The sequence below is a fragment of the Xyrauchen texanus genome, chromosome 37, assembly GCF_025860055.1.
Source record: "Xyrauchen texanus isolate HMW12.3.18 chromosome 37, RBS_HiC_50CHRs, whole genome shotgun sequence".
Taxonomy (NCBI): Eukaryota; Metazoa; Chordata; class Actinopteri; order Cypriniformes; family Catostomidae; genus Xyrauchen; species Xyrauchen texanus.
The window spans coordinates 790,984-808,182 of NC_068312.1; the positions used below are offsets into that span (position 1 = coordinate 790,984).

General features: G+C 38.0%; 1 protein-coding gene across 3 annotated transcripts in view; it reads right to left on the reverse strand.

The window, feature by feature from the left end:
• Window positions 1-17,199, reverse strand: part of LOC127630623 (cyclin-dependent kinase 11B-like) — a 61,768-nt gene that overhangs the window by 20,132 nt on the left and 24,437 nt on the right. For all 3 annotated transcript variants that reach the window (XM_052108244.1, XM_052108243.1, XM_052108245.1), the window contains 7 exons: window positions 15,033-15,128; window positions 14,270-14,392; window positions 6,667-6,735; window positions 6,392-6,591; window positions 3,643-3,855; window positions 1,556-1,661; window positions 1,326-1,447 (listed from right to left, as the gene is read on the reverse strand). In XM_052108244.1, coding sequence (XP_051964204.1) covers window positions 1,326-1,447; window positions 1,556-1,661; window positions 3,643-3,855; window positions 6,392-6,591; window positions 6,667-6,735; window positions 14,270-14,392; window positions 15,033-15,128 — 929 coding nt within the window. The remainder of the gene's footprint in view (window positions 1-1,325; window positions 1,448-1,555; window positions 1,662-3,642; window positions 3,856-6,391; window positions 6,592-6,666; window positions 6,736-14,269; window positions 14,393-15,032; window positions 15,129-17,199) is intronic.

The following is a 17,199-nucleotide window of genomic DNA, read 5'->3' on the forward strand; positions in this document are numbered from 1 at the left end:
ATTCAAATTAGGAATTTTAAATCGTACGCTTCTTTTAAACATAACTTAAAGAAATGGTTAATAGATAGTCAGGACTGTTTACATTACACTTGACATGAAATCTTGCTGCTGCACTGTCTTCCTTGTCCTGCCTTTTTGTTTGTTTGTTTGTGCCTCTTGTGCTATGCCAATGTGGTTGGCTGGCTCATTGTGTTCTTTTGTGTTTAGATAGGTGAAACCTTTGTTGTTAATTATTGTCCCAGCCATATTGTTTTTTTTTTTTAAGGTGTGACATATCAAGATCTGTCCAGGGACAGCAGATGTAAAATAGCCTATTGGCTAATTCTGGCACACTGTACATTTAATTATGTATCATTAGTGTGCATTGTCCCTGTTAAATAAACCTGAAATAAATAAATAAATAAAATAAATGTCGTATCTATCACCAGCTTTGAATTGGGGTATAATATAAGCTTGCTTCCAAATAGTTGGAACCTGGTTAAAACATAATGTCATGTTAAAAATATGAGTAATAGGATCAGCTATAACCGGAGCAGCCACCTTTAACAAAAAGGGATCCAGACCATCAGGTCCAGGCGCCTTTTTTGGGTCTATTGAAGTTAGCAATTGCAGAACGTCTTGAACTTGAAATGCTTCAAAGTTAAATGAGAAAGCAAAGGATGAGGATGTACTAGATAACGATAAACATTTAGAACGATCCACTGAGATGATGGAAGCTGCTGATCAAATAAATGACCTACCTTCTCAAAATGATCGTTAAAAGCATTTAATATGTCGTTTTTATCTGTGATAGTTACATTTCCAATTTTCAATTGTTGTGGAAAGTCTGAAGCTTTTTTATTCTGCAATACTTTGATTGTTTTCCAGAATTTAGATGGATTATTAAAATTATCATTAATTGAGGTAAGATAATAATTTGATTTAGAGATCCGAATGGCTGAGGTACATTTATTTCTTAAAGTTCTGAAGAGTTGCCAATCTACATCACTCCTGGTCCTCCTAGCTATGGACCACTGTTTATTTCTTGATTGAATTAACTGTGCTAGTTCTTGAGAAAACAAGAATGCGATTACTCTATACATTTAATGAATACTGATGTCCAAATCAAGTAACGTTACACATGCCCATCCCTAGCTACTAGCTATCTAATCCAATGTAAACCTTACATCTGTTTTAGAAGAGTTTATTGTGACTGAATCAATGAATGTGGGAACCCGCATGAGCTTAGAGTCTGGGGCGGGCAGACAATTCTCCCAGGTTGGGAACCACTGATCTAGAATAAATGAATTGAACCAATGTTTGGAGCCTATTTTATGGGTTATGACCTTTAAAATGCCTTTGTGACTCAACAGAAGGTTGGAGGTCTTGAGGTCACGATGAAGGATCCAGTTGTCATGGAGATGACGGACACCCCTCAAAAGCTGAATCATCAACGTCTTCACCTCACCTGCAGAGGAAATCAAACATTCTCCTCATGGACAGCTACACTCATTCATTGATTATAGTTATTAGAACATGGTAAATGTCATGTGGATTAGAGAAGACATGTTCATACCAGGCAGGAAGGGCTGTTTCATGGTCTCCATCAGACTCTTCAGATCATGCTCCACATAATTCATCACAATGTAGATTTTATCCATATTACTGCCAACAACAATCTCCTACACCAACAGTTCAAACATTTGATTAAAATTGACAGATTTACAGTTCAAATTTGAATGTGCTCTCATTACTTTGAACCTTTTGAAAGTATTCAATGATCAAGGCTATCAGCATTAATATCAGATTTTAGAGGTGTAAAGATGTATTAGTTATATTGATGCATTGATTAAGAATCCTACCAATACAACTGTGTTGATCTTGAAATATGACCTACGGTAATCACTTGTGATGGTCAATGATTTAAAATGCTTAAACTTCATTTAATTGCAATTTGTTAAAGTAGCTAACCATTTTTAATATGATATATATTTAAATCAGGGTTGCTGCAGAGTTTTTAAAATCATCTTCAAAACCTGAAGAAATCAAATTAATACCGTATTCCCATCCCAAAGTAAATCATGTATCACAGACTGTTAAACAGGCAGGAGAACACATTTAACATGACTATGACATTACTTATCAGTAAAACAGGGTAGAATATATGCATGTTTAACACATTTATATCACATTCAAATTGATTTATGTAACATTACAGAAATAAATACAAATATTGGATTTTGCTGATACGATAATGAATAGAATGAATAGTTTTAAAAATCGGTCGCCTATATTAAACGTTCTTAGTCTTTACTTCCTGTGATGGGGAGGGCCAGACAGAGGATACAAGAGTCCAAATGTAATTCAATTCCAGATGAACTTTATGGTGCAACAAAAATAACAATAACAAAAAAAAAAGAAAAGATTTGATTCATAGTGTGGAACTTTTAAAAGGCTGAAATACAGCGGGGACTCTTATTTTGAAATGTTGGCATTCACTGCTTCCAGCTGCTCATATGAAATAAAACGTGCACTCCTCCAATAATCTACATCGTATTTCAATATAAACATTTCAAAGTAAATATTGTTATATTTAATCAACATTCTATAATCAGTAGCGATCAATTGTCATCAATTTCGGATGTGTCCTAATGATTGCGAAGCGCTCTGCAACAGCTGGAAACACTCACAAGCCCCCGCGTGTTTGGAGAAAATACCACCTGAAGGACGCGGCGCATGCACTTATATAATAAATCATATTCTTTTGAAGTTTGATACTCACATTAGGTTGTATATTCCTGACTTTCCTCTCCCAAATTTAAGACTTCTCTAAATAAAAATGAAGACCTTTTTTGTATCATTTAAGATATTTAAGACTTTTATGACCTTCAATTTAAGATTTAAGGATCCAAGGGAACCCTGGTCAACCTAAAAATGTACACCCTTATTATTCAGTAATGTAATCCTATCACAGCAGTGTAATAACAGCGCTCCAGACTAAAACTAAAATCACTACAAGGTTATTGGCACCTAAAATGAAACATTAAGGAGCCAAATTACAGAACTGCTTGATTTGAAAGATGGTTGTTCAGAAGCAAGAAGGAAGCCGAAGAATTAAAAACCAACATACTTCTGTATAAAATGTGTTTGGTCCTTCCTTACTGTGATGGGATGGCCCAGACACAGGGACATAGAGTGCAAATTAAATACAATTCCAGATGCAGTTTAGTGTGCTACCAAAATCTGTTTCGTGAATCTATTTGTCCGTTTCATTAAAAGGCCCTTGTTCAAAAGAGTCATTGGTCCATGAATAGGACATTATGGCTTGCGCGGTGTTTGTTGACACGCTTACGCACACTCTAAAGATAAGATAGTAATTAAATTGTTCACATGATGACATCTGACAAATAAGATTACAATGGACTTCAAACCATTGTCTCAATTATACATTTTTTGTCACATTTGCGGCCATATTAGTGTCAGTCCGGAGCCCTGAATTACTGGCTAGAATATTTGATAACTTGTGATGAGATTAATATATCATTAACCTGTAATTAAAACGTAAAAATTCTTATTTTACATGCATAACTAATCAAAAATAACTTCAGTATTGCATATGTCATGAATGAAAGAGTTGGTGTTGCTGTAACAGTGTGTTCTCACCCTGACGGTGACTATGTTTGGATGCTGGGCTTTCAGGATGGTGTTGATCTCTCGAAGGGAGGTGATGGGGAAGCCTTCCTTCTCCTTCTCCATCTTCAGTCTCTTCAGGGCCACAATTTCATCAGTCTTCTTGTCTTTGGCTCTGTAGACGACTCCATAAGTGCCCTCTTCAATGCGGTTCAAACACTGGAACTCCTCCACACTCCGGCAACCCTGAACCACACACACACGTCTTTTTAGCAAGTCAGTTCACTCAGCAGCCATCTTTGGAACGCTCTCTGGCAGCTATTTTTCTATGTACACAAGCAACTTCCCAGTGCTGCTCCTATGTACTTGAATGGGGAAAGACCGAAATCTCAAAGAACAGATTTCAAATCAACAGTAAAATCTGACAACAGTGGTATCATAAATTGTGCTTTACCTCAGATAATAATAAGAAGAAAAAAATAAATTTTCTTGGCTTGTTTAGCTAATGCGCATGTGCGTTCTCAAATTGACAGACAGGCGATGGTGATTGGCTCTTATACAAGGAGGGACTTTCATTTACATTTCTTCATTTCATTTACATTTATACATTTGCCAGACACTTTTATCCAAGGCGACTTACAAAAGAGGAATACATTATAAGCGAATCATCTTAAGGAGTCAGTGGTACGAGAACTGCTGCATTACAAAGATTCACTAGCATCAGAACAGTCGTGTTCAAGACAGATTAAAGTGCAACAAGAATATTTATATATTTTTTAACGAGTGAATGGTTAAGTGCTCATGGAAAAGATGTGTCTGGAGCCATTTTTTCAAGGCAGAGAGTGAGTCAGCTTCACGGATGGAGTTGGGAAGGTCATTCCACCAACGTGGTTTGATTAAGGCGAATGTCAGAGAAAGTGTTAGAACAACAAGAAAAGCGACTTCCCTTTCTACATCCATTGACCATTCCAATTTCTCCCATTCATTTTAATAGAAGTGGCCCGTCTCAGCTGAATAGTCTCTGTTACCACTCTGTCTGGACACATACGGAGCCGTCTTGCTGCCTACTGAATGAAATCAACTACATTTATAAGTCAACATTTGCCTCGCTTAACCCGTGTTCTTGGATGATTTATTTAATGGTGTTCATCGCAGTGCATTAGGGCTGATACGTTTCACGATACATATGTCAAGATGCAATATAATGCGATACATCGCGCTATCATGGTTCGATTTCCTTACGATTCACATGCTCTCAATTTAATTTCAATAAATATTGGTTTATTTCACTTACTGTATGTATTTTCATTTTGCTTGCAAATGAAAGATTCTCTCTCTGTTAATGTTTTATTTCCACTTTGGTCACATTTTAGTTTTAAAAAATAAAATAAAAATATCATGCAAGGCTCCAGACTGTGACTGAAATGGTCGCAAATGTGACCAAAAATAACATTGCACAATGATTTAAACTAGTCGCCCTTGGCAACAGTCGGGTTCATATGCATTTCCATCAGATATCATCTTGTGATTTATTGAATACATCTTTAGAGAGCACACTAGTGTGTCAAAATATACTTCCATTCAAGATCTATTCTCTAAAAGCAAGTCTAAATATCTCATTATGTTGCTTCTCAGGTATGGATTTTTAGATATTTTAAAATATTTGTATTTTTAATATTATATTCAACATTCTCGGATAACATTTTTTGTCTTCTTCAGTATAGCTGATAAAGTAAATGTACATTATTTGAAAGGAGTTTTACATATCTATATGAGAAAACAAGCCAAAACAAAAACAAATCCATGAGATCCAGCTTTGTACACAACTATTTACACAAATTCGTCACTGATGCTCAAGAAGGCAACATGACTATATGATACTATAATTGATGTAATTATCTGTAATGTAGATTCTGAGGGGCAGTACTAAATAAAAAGTTAAATTTTTTAGTCTGGAGCCCTGTCATGTATTCAATAAATATGATGTCAAAAATGTGTGTGTGTTTACGGTTTAGATGCCTAATTTGTCCTAATTAAAAGTCCTGACATCAGTATGTAAAATACACACTAAAACTTGAACCTGAATGGAGTCGAATGTCAGATTAGAATTAAATACTTATTACAAGGAAAACAAAACGTTCACTCAGCACCCAGTGAAAGGATGCTGAACTCATTACTGAACTGGTGAGAGAAATCTGAAATGTTATCACGCAGTCGCTAATTACAGACATTTTAAGTATGCGAGTCATGTAAAGTGCTGCGCATAGATTAGAAGACTGCTTTTGGGATTTTAAGAATCAATATCAATACAAGCAAATGAAGATCGCGGTTAGTCAGAAAATCTATATTTTTGCATGGTCCTGGTGTTACAGCGTGAGTGAGGACCAGCGTGTCAGTTTCAGTCTCTCTCGCGCCTCTGACTGCACTGAGAAACGCCACTCTAAATGCACACTTATTCAGATGACCTATTTCATCTTTATTGAACTGTTGGACATGACTTGAATACAAATATTGATACAGGGATCTGAAGTATAAATACAATATCATGTATATCATATATCGATATTTGATCATATTGACACAGAGATACAGTGCATTCTGGGATAGCCTTCTTGACGCAAGATGCATGCAATGCTGCCTAAAAATGGGCAAAAAGAAGGTATCTTAGAATGCAGCATAATGTTACAGTCTCCTGTTCAGAACAGTCTTTTGCATTTTTTTAGTTCTTAAATGCTTTTAGCTCACTTAGTTTTGGAGAAAAGCTTTATGTGCACATGACTACCTGTAAAGCAGGCAGGTATTTGGGCAGCTCCTTCTTCAGCTCTACAGGTGAGATGGGAGGTGATTCGGGGATGTAGTTGTCATCTGGAGTGACTGAGTGAGTGTGAGACTGTGGCGTAACATCTACTGCATCATCACCTTCCTCTGTCTCCTCTTCCTCGGCACTCACCTCTGAGTCATGATCAAAGCGTGACTCTGGAACTGCCACACAGTCATTACATACCTCACTGTAGCAAAATTATATTTTATAATATAGAAGTGTAAGATATCACTCACGTGGAGGGATGTGATTTCCATTCTCTCGGTCCTCTTCATCCTCATCTGACTGATCATCACTTAAGTCACCTGAGAAAAGCACAACACCCTTCAGACACCATCTGATATATACATTATTCTGCTGAATGGCTATGTTGCTGTCAACAACCTGCAATCAAACTAATGTGCTTTTATATTTGACAAAATAAATAGTTTCTTGTTATTACTAATACTAATGTCTCACATGACAGACAACTGTCAAACGTGCAGAATGATTGGCAGGCCGAAAGTGCTTCAAACTCTTCTGGCCAGCTAAACAAACAAACTGTCCATAGCCCGATTCCGATATTTTTCTGGCTGTGTACAGAGCCTAGCGCTGGCGATTTAATGTGTTATAATAATAATTAAAACAATTATGCTAATGATAACGCCATCTGGCCCGTCCGTAATTTCTAATAAGCCTTGATGTTTTTGCATTCGGCAGAGGGCAGTCAATGCAGACTCAATTTGTATCTCACACACACACACACACACACACACACACACACACACACACACACACACACGGGAAGAGTGGGCTGTACCAGTGTCACACCTCATCAACAAAAAAACAAGAACAGGCAGCACAAAAAGAATAAGGAGCCTTTAACAGATGATAAGATTTTGTGATTTTGCCAGAGCCTTGGAGTGATCTTGGACTCATCGCTACTTTTAAATGGACAGATCTGTGCTGTTGTTAAGAGCAGCTTTTTCCATCTGAGATCAATTACAAAAGTAAAACACTTTCTCTCTAAATCAAATCTAGAAATTGTGATTCATTCGTCAATATCGTCAAGGCAAGATTACTACAACTCATTGTATACCTCAAACTGCTCTGTCCCGTTTACAGTTGGTCAAGAATGCAGCCGCTAGTCTCCTTACAGGGTCTAGAAAATTGTACTACATTACACCAGTATTACCATCCCAACACTGGCTCCCCATAAAATGCAGGATAAATTAAAAAATTCTGCTCCATGTATATAAAGCTCAATCTGGCCTCACACCTCAATATCTCTGTGACTTTCTTGTCAGTTACTCTCCTACTAGAGCACTTAGCTCAGCTGAAAGTTCCTCGTTGCCGCTACAAATTGAAGGGCGATCGCGTATTTGCTATTATAGGCCCCAAACTCTGGAACAAGCTTCCACTTCATATAAGGTCAGCTCCAATGCTCTGCCTTTTTAAATCCATTTTAAAAACACATTTTTATTCATTTGCTTTTGAATAAATTTTTATTTGGGATATAAAGACTCAGGTATTTATTAGTATTTATATAAGGGTATACTATGCTTATTATGTTGTGACTGAATTATGTATTGTAAAGTACTATGGGTCAACTCCAGTTATAAATGTGCTCTATAAATAAAGGTTGAGTTGAGTTCAAAGACAGCTGCACAGAGCACAAAAGAACGCAGGTGTCACAGACGTGATTTATTAACGACTTTTTCCACTTGGCACACCATCCCAAAATGTGCCGTTTATGGTGCTAGAAGCTGATTATCATATATTATTTTAATAATTATTTTAATGATTACATATTATACTCCTCTCATTCATACACTTTAGCCAAACACATTTAAACTCAGTTTTTCACAATTCCTGAAATTTAATTATAGGAAACATTCCCTGTCTTAGGTCAGTTAGGATCACTACTTTATTTTAAGAATGTGAAATGTCAGAATAATAGTAGAGAGAATGATTTATTTCAGTTTTATTTCTTTCATCACATTCCCAGTGGCTCAGAAGTTTACATACACTTTGTTAGTATTTGGTAGCATTGCCTTTAAATTGTTTAACTTTGGTCAAACTTGTGTTATACATGTCCGGAGAACATTGACATTCAAAAGGAAAAATATTAAGGCTTGAATCCGAGCACTGACATCCCCTGCCAGCCCTTGACACAGGTGAATGCAAAACAAACCAAAACACTTCTCTTGAAGTAGAACAAAGGCCTCGTTTTACTTCCACAAAAAATCTGATTTTATGCATATCCAGATGAGTTTTTGATAGTCTGGATAGCAAAAAAAATCATGAAATCAAATGTTTTCAAATCTGATTCAAATCACATCGGGAGGTGGTTTCTCTCTGATTTTTTCAGACGATACAGTCCGGATGCTCTGGCTGCTCAATTCGGATTTCAAATGGTCTTTTGCATCACTCTTAACGGGACACACAATGATGACGTCGTCAAAAAACAGTGACTGCAGCAAGGAACATCACAATATTTATCAGAATCCTCCGTCGCTGAGTTTTTCTCGTGCGACGGTGGAGTTCTGCACCGTGACTGGACAGGGCGCTTATTTGAAGAGCGAGATGATGAATTCCATTTTTCCCGCATCTGTTTGAAAGCATCGTCACGCGGGTACGCCTACGTCGTTACCAAAGAAACCCATTCATATATCTGAATGCACAAATCTGATTTGATCACTTGTAATTAATAGTACTGAAAAGATCAGATTTACCTGCGGTCTGAACATAGCCAGTGTTTATTGATGCAGTAATATCAATCAATAATCAATAAAATGCAGTCAATAAACTTCCAACAACAAACTAAACAGTAACATGATTAGATATGGTAAGCCTATAATACATGAGAGGGAAGGTATGTGTGTGTATGTGTGTGTGTGTGCGCGCGTGTAAGGCCACTAAATGGTGGACGTGGCTCTCGTGGGGAGTACAGTCATGCAAGGTTTCCGGCCAGAGAATATGGTTGTGAATGTAGGCGGAGAGAAGCCGGTTAATGGCATCTGCCTGTTTAACACATGTCTCCGCTTGTAAGAGGAACAAAGCTGAGCTTTATCAGCAAGTTATCTACCAGCCAAATGTGTGTGCGGGTATGTTTGAGGGATCATGTGTGCGCAGTTAGTACGAGAGAGAGAGAAAACCGAAGCCTGTTTCATGGTCGTGGGAGAGAAAGCAACTTTTAGTTTATCACTCAGAGACGCGATGAAAGGATCAACTTTAATGGATAAACTCAGTGTGCTGGTCTCACCCACGATGGTGCAAATACACAACAGACATGGTATGGCAGCTGATTCTTGGCGGGCTGGTGGAGAAAACAGCACAGTCAACTTGGTTGGAGGAGGAAAATACATTTTTCTTCACTACTGCAGGCAAACGGATGAAGATGCAGATTGCTCGGCAGTCTCCTTCAGATCCATTAGCGTGTTCGGTGGAACACGGAGAAATCTTAACTCGTCCAGTGAGATGGATGTTGTATGGCCAAAGTTCCAAGACATATGGTACTTCCTTGTGCAACGAAGCTACACCTAATGGCGAGTTTACACAACACGATTTTAAGCCCGATTTTCACTCGCCGACAGTTTTGTGGAGATCGCCGACAAAAGCCCGAAATCGTGGGCAAATCGGAGCTCGCTCCCGTGAGTGACGATCGCAATGTATGAACTATCAAAGACGCGACTTGAGAAGCACAGACACGTCGCCGATGTCAGTGAGATATCTAGAATGTTAAATATCTGGACCTGTCTGCGATTCCAAATCATGCAATGTAAAATATGTTTTATTAAGGGTATTAATACAAGTTAAGCTCAATCGACAGCATTTGTGGCATAATGTTGATTACCAAAAAAATACATTTTGACTCGTCCCTCATTTTCTTTAAAAAAATAAATAAAAAAATGCAATGGAAGTGAATGGTGTCAATCCTTAAATGTTAAAATACTGTTTCAAATGTATAGACAAGATGTAAACAATGTGTTAACATGATTTTAGTCTGATAAAATCACTTACTACCCGCACTACCTGTGTAAAGTTAGACAATTTTACAACTTCATTGCCATGACGACGTAGTCAACATCTTAAAATGTAAACATCTTTACAACTTTTTTTTTTAAAGATGAGGAACGAGTCAAATAGATTTTTGTGGTAATCAACAAATGCTGTCAATTGAGCTGAACTTGTATTGAATCTGAAATATTCCTTTAATGTGGGCCAGTTGCCACGTCAGGAGCGTTGACAGAGTGCTTGTTCTTTTTAAAGCACATGAGAATTGTTTCTCTCCAGCACATTACTTACATTTTACTGATATTTTCTAATGTGAATAATGAATTCAAAGTCATGTATTTCCATTTCCATTTCCATTTGTCTTGACTACACGTGAGTCTCTCTTACACTTCATTGAGCAAGAAAGCTCGTGCAGATCCACGTCCATCAAACCGAGTGCAACCGAGAAATGGAGGGAATCACCATGTATTTTGATAAATATTTTTGTTGAACATAATTTAGGTTTAAATGTTACCTACCTAATGTAATCTACTATATTAAAATCCTACAATTAATGTAAGAAATCATATTTTAGCATAAGAACAGTAACTGTAAAGACTCCATAGTGGTCGATCCGATATTCACAATATCATAATCTTTATTTTGTGTAATCTGATTGCCGCTAAATTTTAAGATGCGCTCCGTTGGCTCGGATGCCACCGCAAGTGACCACCTCTATCTGAAAGGTTACTGCTTGAAGTCTGGCTCAATGTCCTGCACACAGTATTACCGGATTAACCATTTACTCGTGACATAACCAATCAACACTGTATTCTGTATTCAAGAAAGTGGGGAAAGAGGAAAACAGCGAGAGATACATGAATCACTGGGAGAACAAGCTGTTTTCAAAAGGTAAGAATGCAGATACTGAAGTTGAAATAAACATAGCATTACTCTATGCCAGCGGTCACTAATTAGACGGACCACGGATTTGTTCCATTTGCACCACATTAAAGAATAAAGTCTGTAATCCCTCATTCTCACCATGTTTATTACTGTATTAAAATTACCAAAAAAGCAACAAATGTTGACGAGTATAACGACTCACGAGCTGTCAGACTTTCGCAAGCTTACAGCGGGAAACTCAAGGAAAAAACAAAAAGATAAATGTACTTCGTCTGCCACCGTAGTACCGAGTTCTTACCCATGGGGCATTTTCCAAACAGCATTTTTGTGTCTTTGAAGTGCACTACAGGAAGGTGGACGCCACTAGGAAGACTCGTTCTAAACAAAAGAAAGATACTTTTTTCACAAAGGGTCCTTTTACAAGACTTGTAGTGAAAGGTACATTCAAATTTTAATGCCACGCTCTCTTGAGAGCCCGCATCAAGAGCTTTGTTCGTGTAGTGAGTAGGGCAAAGTGATGATCACTTTCGATTGGAATTTGCAGTCACCATCCGATGCATCCTCGATTTCAAGGACACATCCGGGTACTTTCCTGCGTTCTCGGTACTTGATTCTTGAGGATAGGAATCAAACTTCAGCAGATGGTGATGACGTAGAACGTAAAAACACAAAAGAAAGCACATTGCGAAACAGCCAAGGACTGATTAAACAGAGTACTCTCCTTTATGAGTTGATGTTTTAACATATTATTGCTGATAATGGCATTGATAGTGGTAGCTAGCTAACTAACATTAGGAGGTTTAGCAAACGTAACATCAACTTTGCTAGTGTTAAATCTTTCACCTCCGTAGCGAACCTAATCAGTTTACCCCGTCCCGTGTGGAGACCACCTGCAATACATATATATATATATATATATATATATATATATATATATATATATATATATTTTTTTTTTTACATATTTCTTTACAGATATCCAAGTATGGTGGCATAGAAGCACTTGTGTCTGAGGAATGATACTGTATGGTGGTTCAGGGGTATCTCCAGAGAGAAACTTTTGCTGATTAATAAAACTAAATTTAGAAAGAAAAAACGTTATGGTCTAAAGGCGCTCTGGAAACACGCACCTCATGTTTACTCACATGTGGGAAAAAGAGGATGCATGTGCGGATCGGGACAGGGCATCAGTGAAGTGTTTCAGTACTAGAGAAACATATTCAAGAATACAGCGCAGAAAGATCAGATATGACGTAACCGGCACTGTTGTTTTGTCACGCTGCTCAATAGAGACGATGAGAGGGTGTAACCATCGTCATGATGTCTTGCAGTCAAGATGGAATCAATATGGAGTCCGGATCCGGAACGTGTTGGGCTGCCAAGCGGGGCAATAGCAACTTCATACAGTCAGAGGCTGCATTTCCGTGGAAGAAATCCGCACAAAGCCACTCCCAACGTTTTGACTCCTCGCGAGCTTGACGCTCGGCTTCCATAGGGAGGAATTGAAAGTGCTCACTCACATTTACTCAGCACGTGCCAGAGGGAACATACGATAAGAAAGCCAAACTGCTAGTGTTTTTAGCAACATGGATGTCTAGATGTAGAACACATGCTAAATATCGAAAATTACTCAAAAGGTTATCATCGATATCGCAGAGTTTTTTTATTGCGATAAATATTGATATCGTTTTAGCGCCCAGCCCTAAGGACAACCATCACTGCAATACTCCACTGATCTGGGCTTTATGGCAGAGTGGCCAGACAGAAGCCTTTCCTCAGTGCAAGACAAAAAAGCATCTAAAGGACTCTCAGACTGTGAGAAACAAGATTCTCTGGTCTGATGAAACGAAGATTGAACTGTTTGGCCTAAATTCCAAGCATCACATCTGGAGGAAACGAGGCACAACTCATCACCTGCGCAATACCGTACAAACGGTGAAGCATGGTGGTGGTAGCATCATGCTGTGGGGGTGTTTATCAGTGGCAGTGACTTGGGGACTTGTCAGGGTTGAAGGAAAGATGAACGCAGAATGAAAACCTGGTCCAGAGCACTCAGCACCTCAGACTGGGCTGAAGTTTCACAGTCCAACAGGACAATAACCCCAAGCACACAGCCAAGACAACGCAAGAGAGGCTTAGGGTCAACTCTGTGAATGTCCAGAGTGGCCCAGCCAGAGCCCGAACATGAACATCTCTGGAGAGACCTGAAAATGGCTGTCCACCGACAGTTCCCATCCAACCTGACAGATCTTGAGGATCGGCAGACACGAATGGCAGAAAATCCCCAAATTTAAGTGTGCAAAGTTTGCCGCATCATACCCAAAAATACTTAAGGCTGCAATCGCTGCCAAAGGTGCTTCCACTAAGTACTGAGTTAAAGGTCTGAATACTTATGTCAATGTGATATTTCAGTTTTTTCTATTTAATAAATGTGCAAAGTTATCAAAAATCAGTTTTTTGCTTTGTCATTATGGAGTATGGGGTGCAGACTAATGTAAAAACTAAATAGTTTAAAGCATTTTAGCATAAGGCTGCAACATAAAACTTGAAAACATTAAGGGGCCTGAATAATTTATGAATGCACTGCATGTTGACTGATCTCGATTGAGTGAAGAAATGAACCAAAAAGTCACAGTAGGTGGAGCTCCAGGTCACACCCACAATGATGTGGACCAATGTCAGTAAGAAGGGGTTTAACAGCCACTTCAAAGTTTTCATATACATGTGCACTATCTAGCTCATTCAAACCATTGCAACCATATTTCATAACAACTCTATTATGAAACTAATCTTCAGTTGCAGCACAAAATCTGACACAAATAATACAGTTGTAGGTGATATTGTAGACTTTGCACATAAAGATGCACATGCAGGAGATTTTAAAGCCAGCTTAACCGATCTGATTTTAGAGCTGGACTAGCACCTACTAATACGGAGTGTGTGTGTGTGCGCACTAACCTCCGCTCTGTATGGAGGCCTCAGTGTCTGATGCCGTTTCACCATCTTCATCTCCTTCACTCTGACTGCTGGACTCCTCTTCATCATTCTCCTGACCATCATCCTCAGAGCCCGAACCAGAGCCTGACAACACACACACACACACACACACACACACACACACACACACACACACACACACACACACACACACACACACACACACACACACACACACACACACACCCCTAAATAAGAGAAATAACTGTTGCTGATGAAAATAAATGTGATTTGGTTAATTTTTAATAGGTATGTCTTAACTTTGTGACTCAACAACTAAACCAGGTCAATGACTAAAAAATTTAGAGAACTAGGGGTGGGAATCACAAGGAAACTGGCGATACGATATAATATTGATATATAGGTCACAATATGATATTTTACTATTTTATATGATACTAACTTTTTTGCCAAAATACCTCAGTTAATGTTACCATTTTAAAATTGTGATACATTTTAGTAAGGGATGGTGATTATGTGTAACGCATCTTCTAAGGGACTGCTGTTGAATTCCTGGATCGATTTGGCAAAGAGAAAACATTTTCCCCATCACCACAATATTAATGTGGAAAAATGTAAATATTGATATTAGGTGTGCAAATATCAATAAAACATCACAAGGAAAAATATCACGACTTTAACATATTGAGATTATTTTCCACCTCCATCAAGAAGCCCTTCACTAACAACATCTGATCAGAGAGAGAGAGAGAGATGGATGTACCCAGTGATGACTCTGGTGTGCTGGTCTTCCTCTCACTGTCACTAACGTCCTGTAGATCAGACAGCAGATCTTTATCATCGGTCTTCTCCTCTCGCACTGCAAACACAACAACACAATTCATATCAAAGCTGAGGTGTGCCATTTCTCTGCCGCTAACGGCAAACACAGCTGCTAAAACGGTTTCTAAACAGGTTTGCCGAACACTCTCTCAGACAAACAAGTATTTCCGCCCTAAATTCACTCCAGTGCTGGACAGGTTGGGATGCTCAAATAAGATTGTGTGTCTTTGCCAAATACTGACTTGGACAAAAATACCTTCAAAAGATCTTGTGAGCATGTTCCACAAACACTTTTGAGATGGCTTAATGTTCGTAAATGATGAGAAAATGATCATTTTTGGGTGAACTATTAGGAGTGGGTTTTGCACTCGGTGCTTGAAAGCAACATACACATCTCTGCAACTGGACTTTTGACTCCAAATCTGTACAGAGACACAGCCCATGAAACAACTTCCACATGTGACAACCAGCCCCGGTCTCCTCCATCCTAATATCCAATTTCAGAAGTACTGGTACTTTCACAAGTACTTCCCAGGACACTTCAGGCTCCCATTTAAATCAGGCTTTCATTTCTGCATTACGGTGTGTTTTTGACTGTAGTTTTTCCACAGTTCACTACATGTTGTGATTTAAAGAAAGAAATACATAGTCTGTATGTGCTGCACGCTTCAGTCTGCGAGTGCGTGCGATGATCATGATGGTGTTTTCAGTGTATGAGCAGCTTCACACATTTAAGCGCACATCACTTGCAGATTATACATTTAACTTAGATTGTGCATTTAAACATGTCATAGTGCATGATATTCTGCATATTACAGCTACATTACTAGATTCTGTGATTCAGTCTGTTTTCCACATACTACATGTATAAGCAGACTCTGGATCATTGAATTATTGAAAATTCATTCACATCCCAAAGAGTGAAGGCCGAATCACCACGATGCCAACTCAGGGTGCGAGTTTGTTTAAAAACAAATCTGTTCTGACCAACATCACTGTGTACAGATTAGAAGTCAAATGTTTGTGACTCACGCATCATGTAATTACGTGTTTATTGTGTAAATAACTTAAAAAATGCGTCATTGAACAAGAAATAGAAATTTAACTCTGTAAAATATTACAAAATACCCCCAATAAAATATATAAATATGAAACTTTTTGAACTTTTTTTATTTTTTATTCTGTCTGTTAGAAACAATTGTAGCCAATCTTAAACATCAAGGACTAATAATATTCCAGATATCAGATTCTGTTATATTGTTAAACACGACTAAATATCACTAAACAGCTGGACAATAATGAAATAGTTCAGTCCTTTGCAGGAAACGTTTTTCAATTATAGATGTTTTTAATTGAGTTATGATGTTTCCAGTCACATGAATATACGTCCAGAACGCAGTGTTAATCTCATCAACGAAATTACACACAAAAATGTTTGATTCCATATACAAAAACGGGATTATGAGGATAATTGTAACAATTTCACTTGATGAAAATTTGACAAGAAATAAACACTGCAAGATCTTACCACTGCACGGACAATGTTTGTAGAAGAGAAATCTTGTTGAATAAAACCTTGTTTATTCAAATAATCGAGTTTGAGGATTTTGTTCGTTTAAAATGCGTGTCGAGAGATTAAAGTGCCGATCCCCAGTGAAGTGCTTTTATAATCACCCATTTTCAAACGCATCAGATAAAAAGCCATCAACAAAATAAATCAATTATTACAACTTACATCTGCAATGAAGCGAACGCACAACAGAGCTTGAACAGCTGAACTTGAGAGAATACTGAGAGGATTGCCTTGTGTTTGCTTTTTAATAACCCATTTTAAATGCGTTTTATATAAAGCCCATATACAGCTATATCAACAACATTAATATAATATTATAACTTAAGTCTGTGAAATTAAGGAGGCATCAAACGCACAACAGAGTAGGAGCACCCGATTGAGCGCATAAACGGGCACAAGCTCATTCTTTTAATGTTCTTTGTTGACGTTATCAAGAATAAACTCTCCAGTGTGTTAGTTTGTGAAGGAATATAGGAATTGTAACTTCAGTCGGGGACGAATGGACATGTAGATGATCCACTTGTGCTGTGCATTT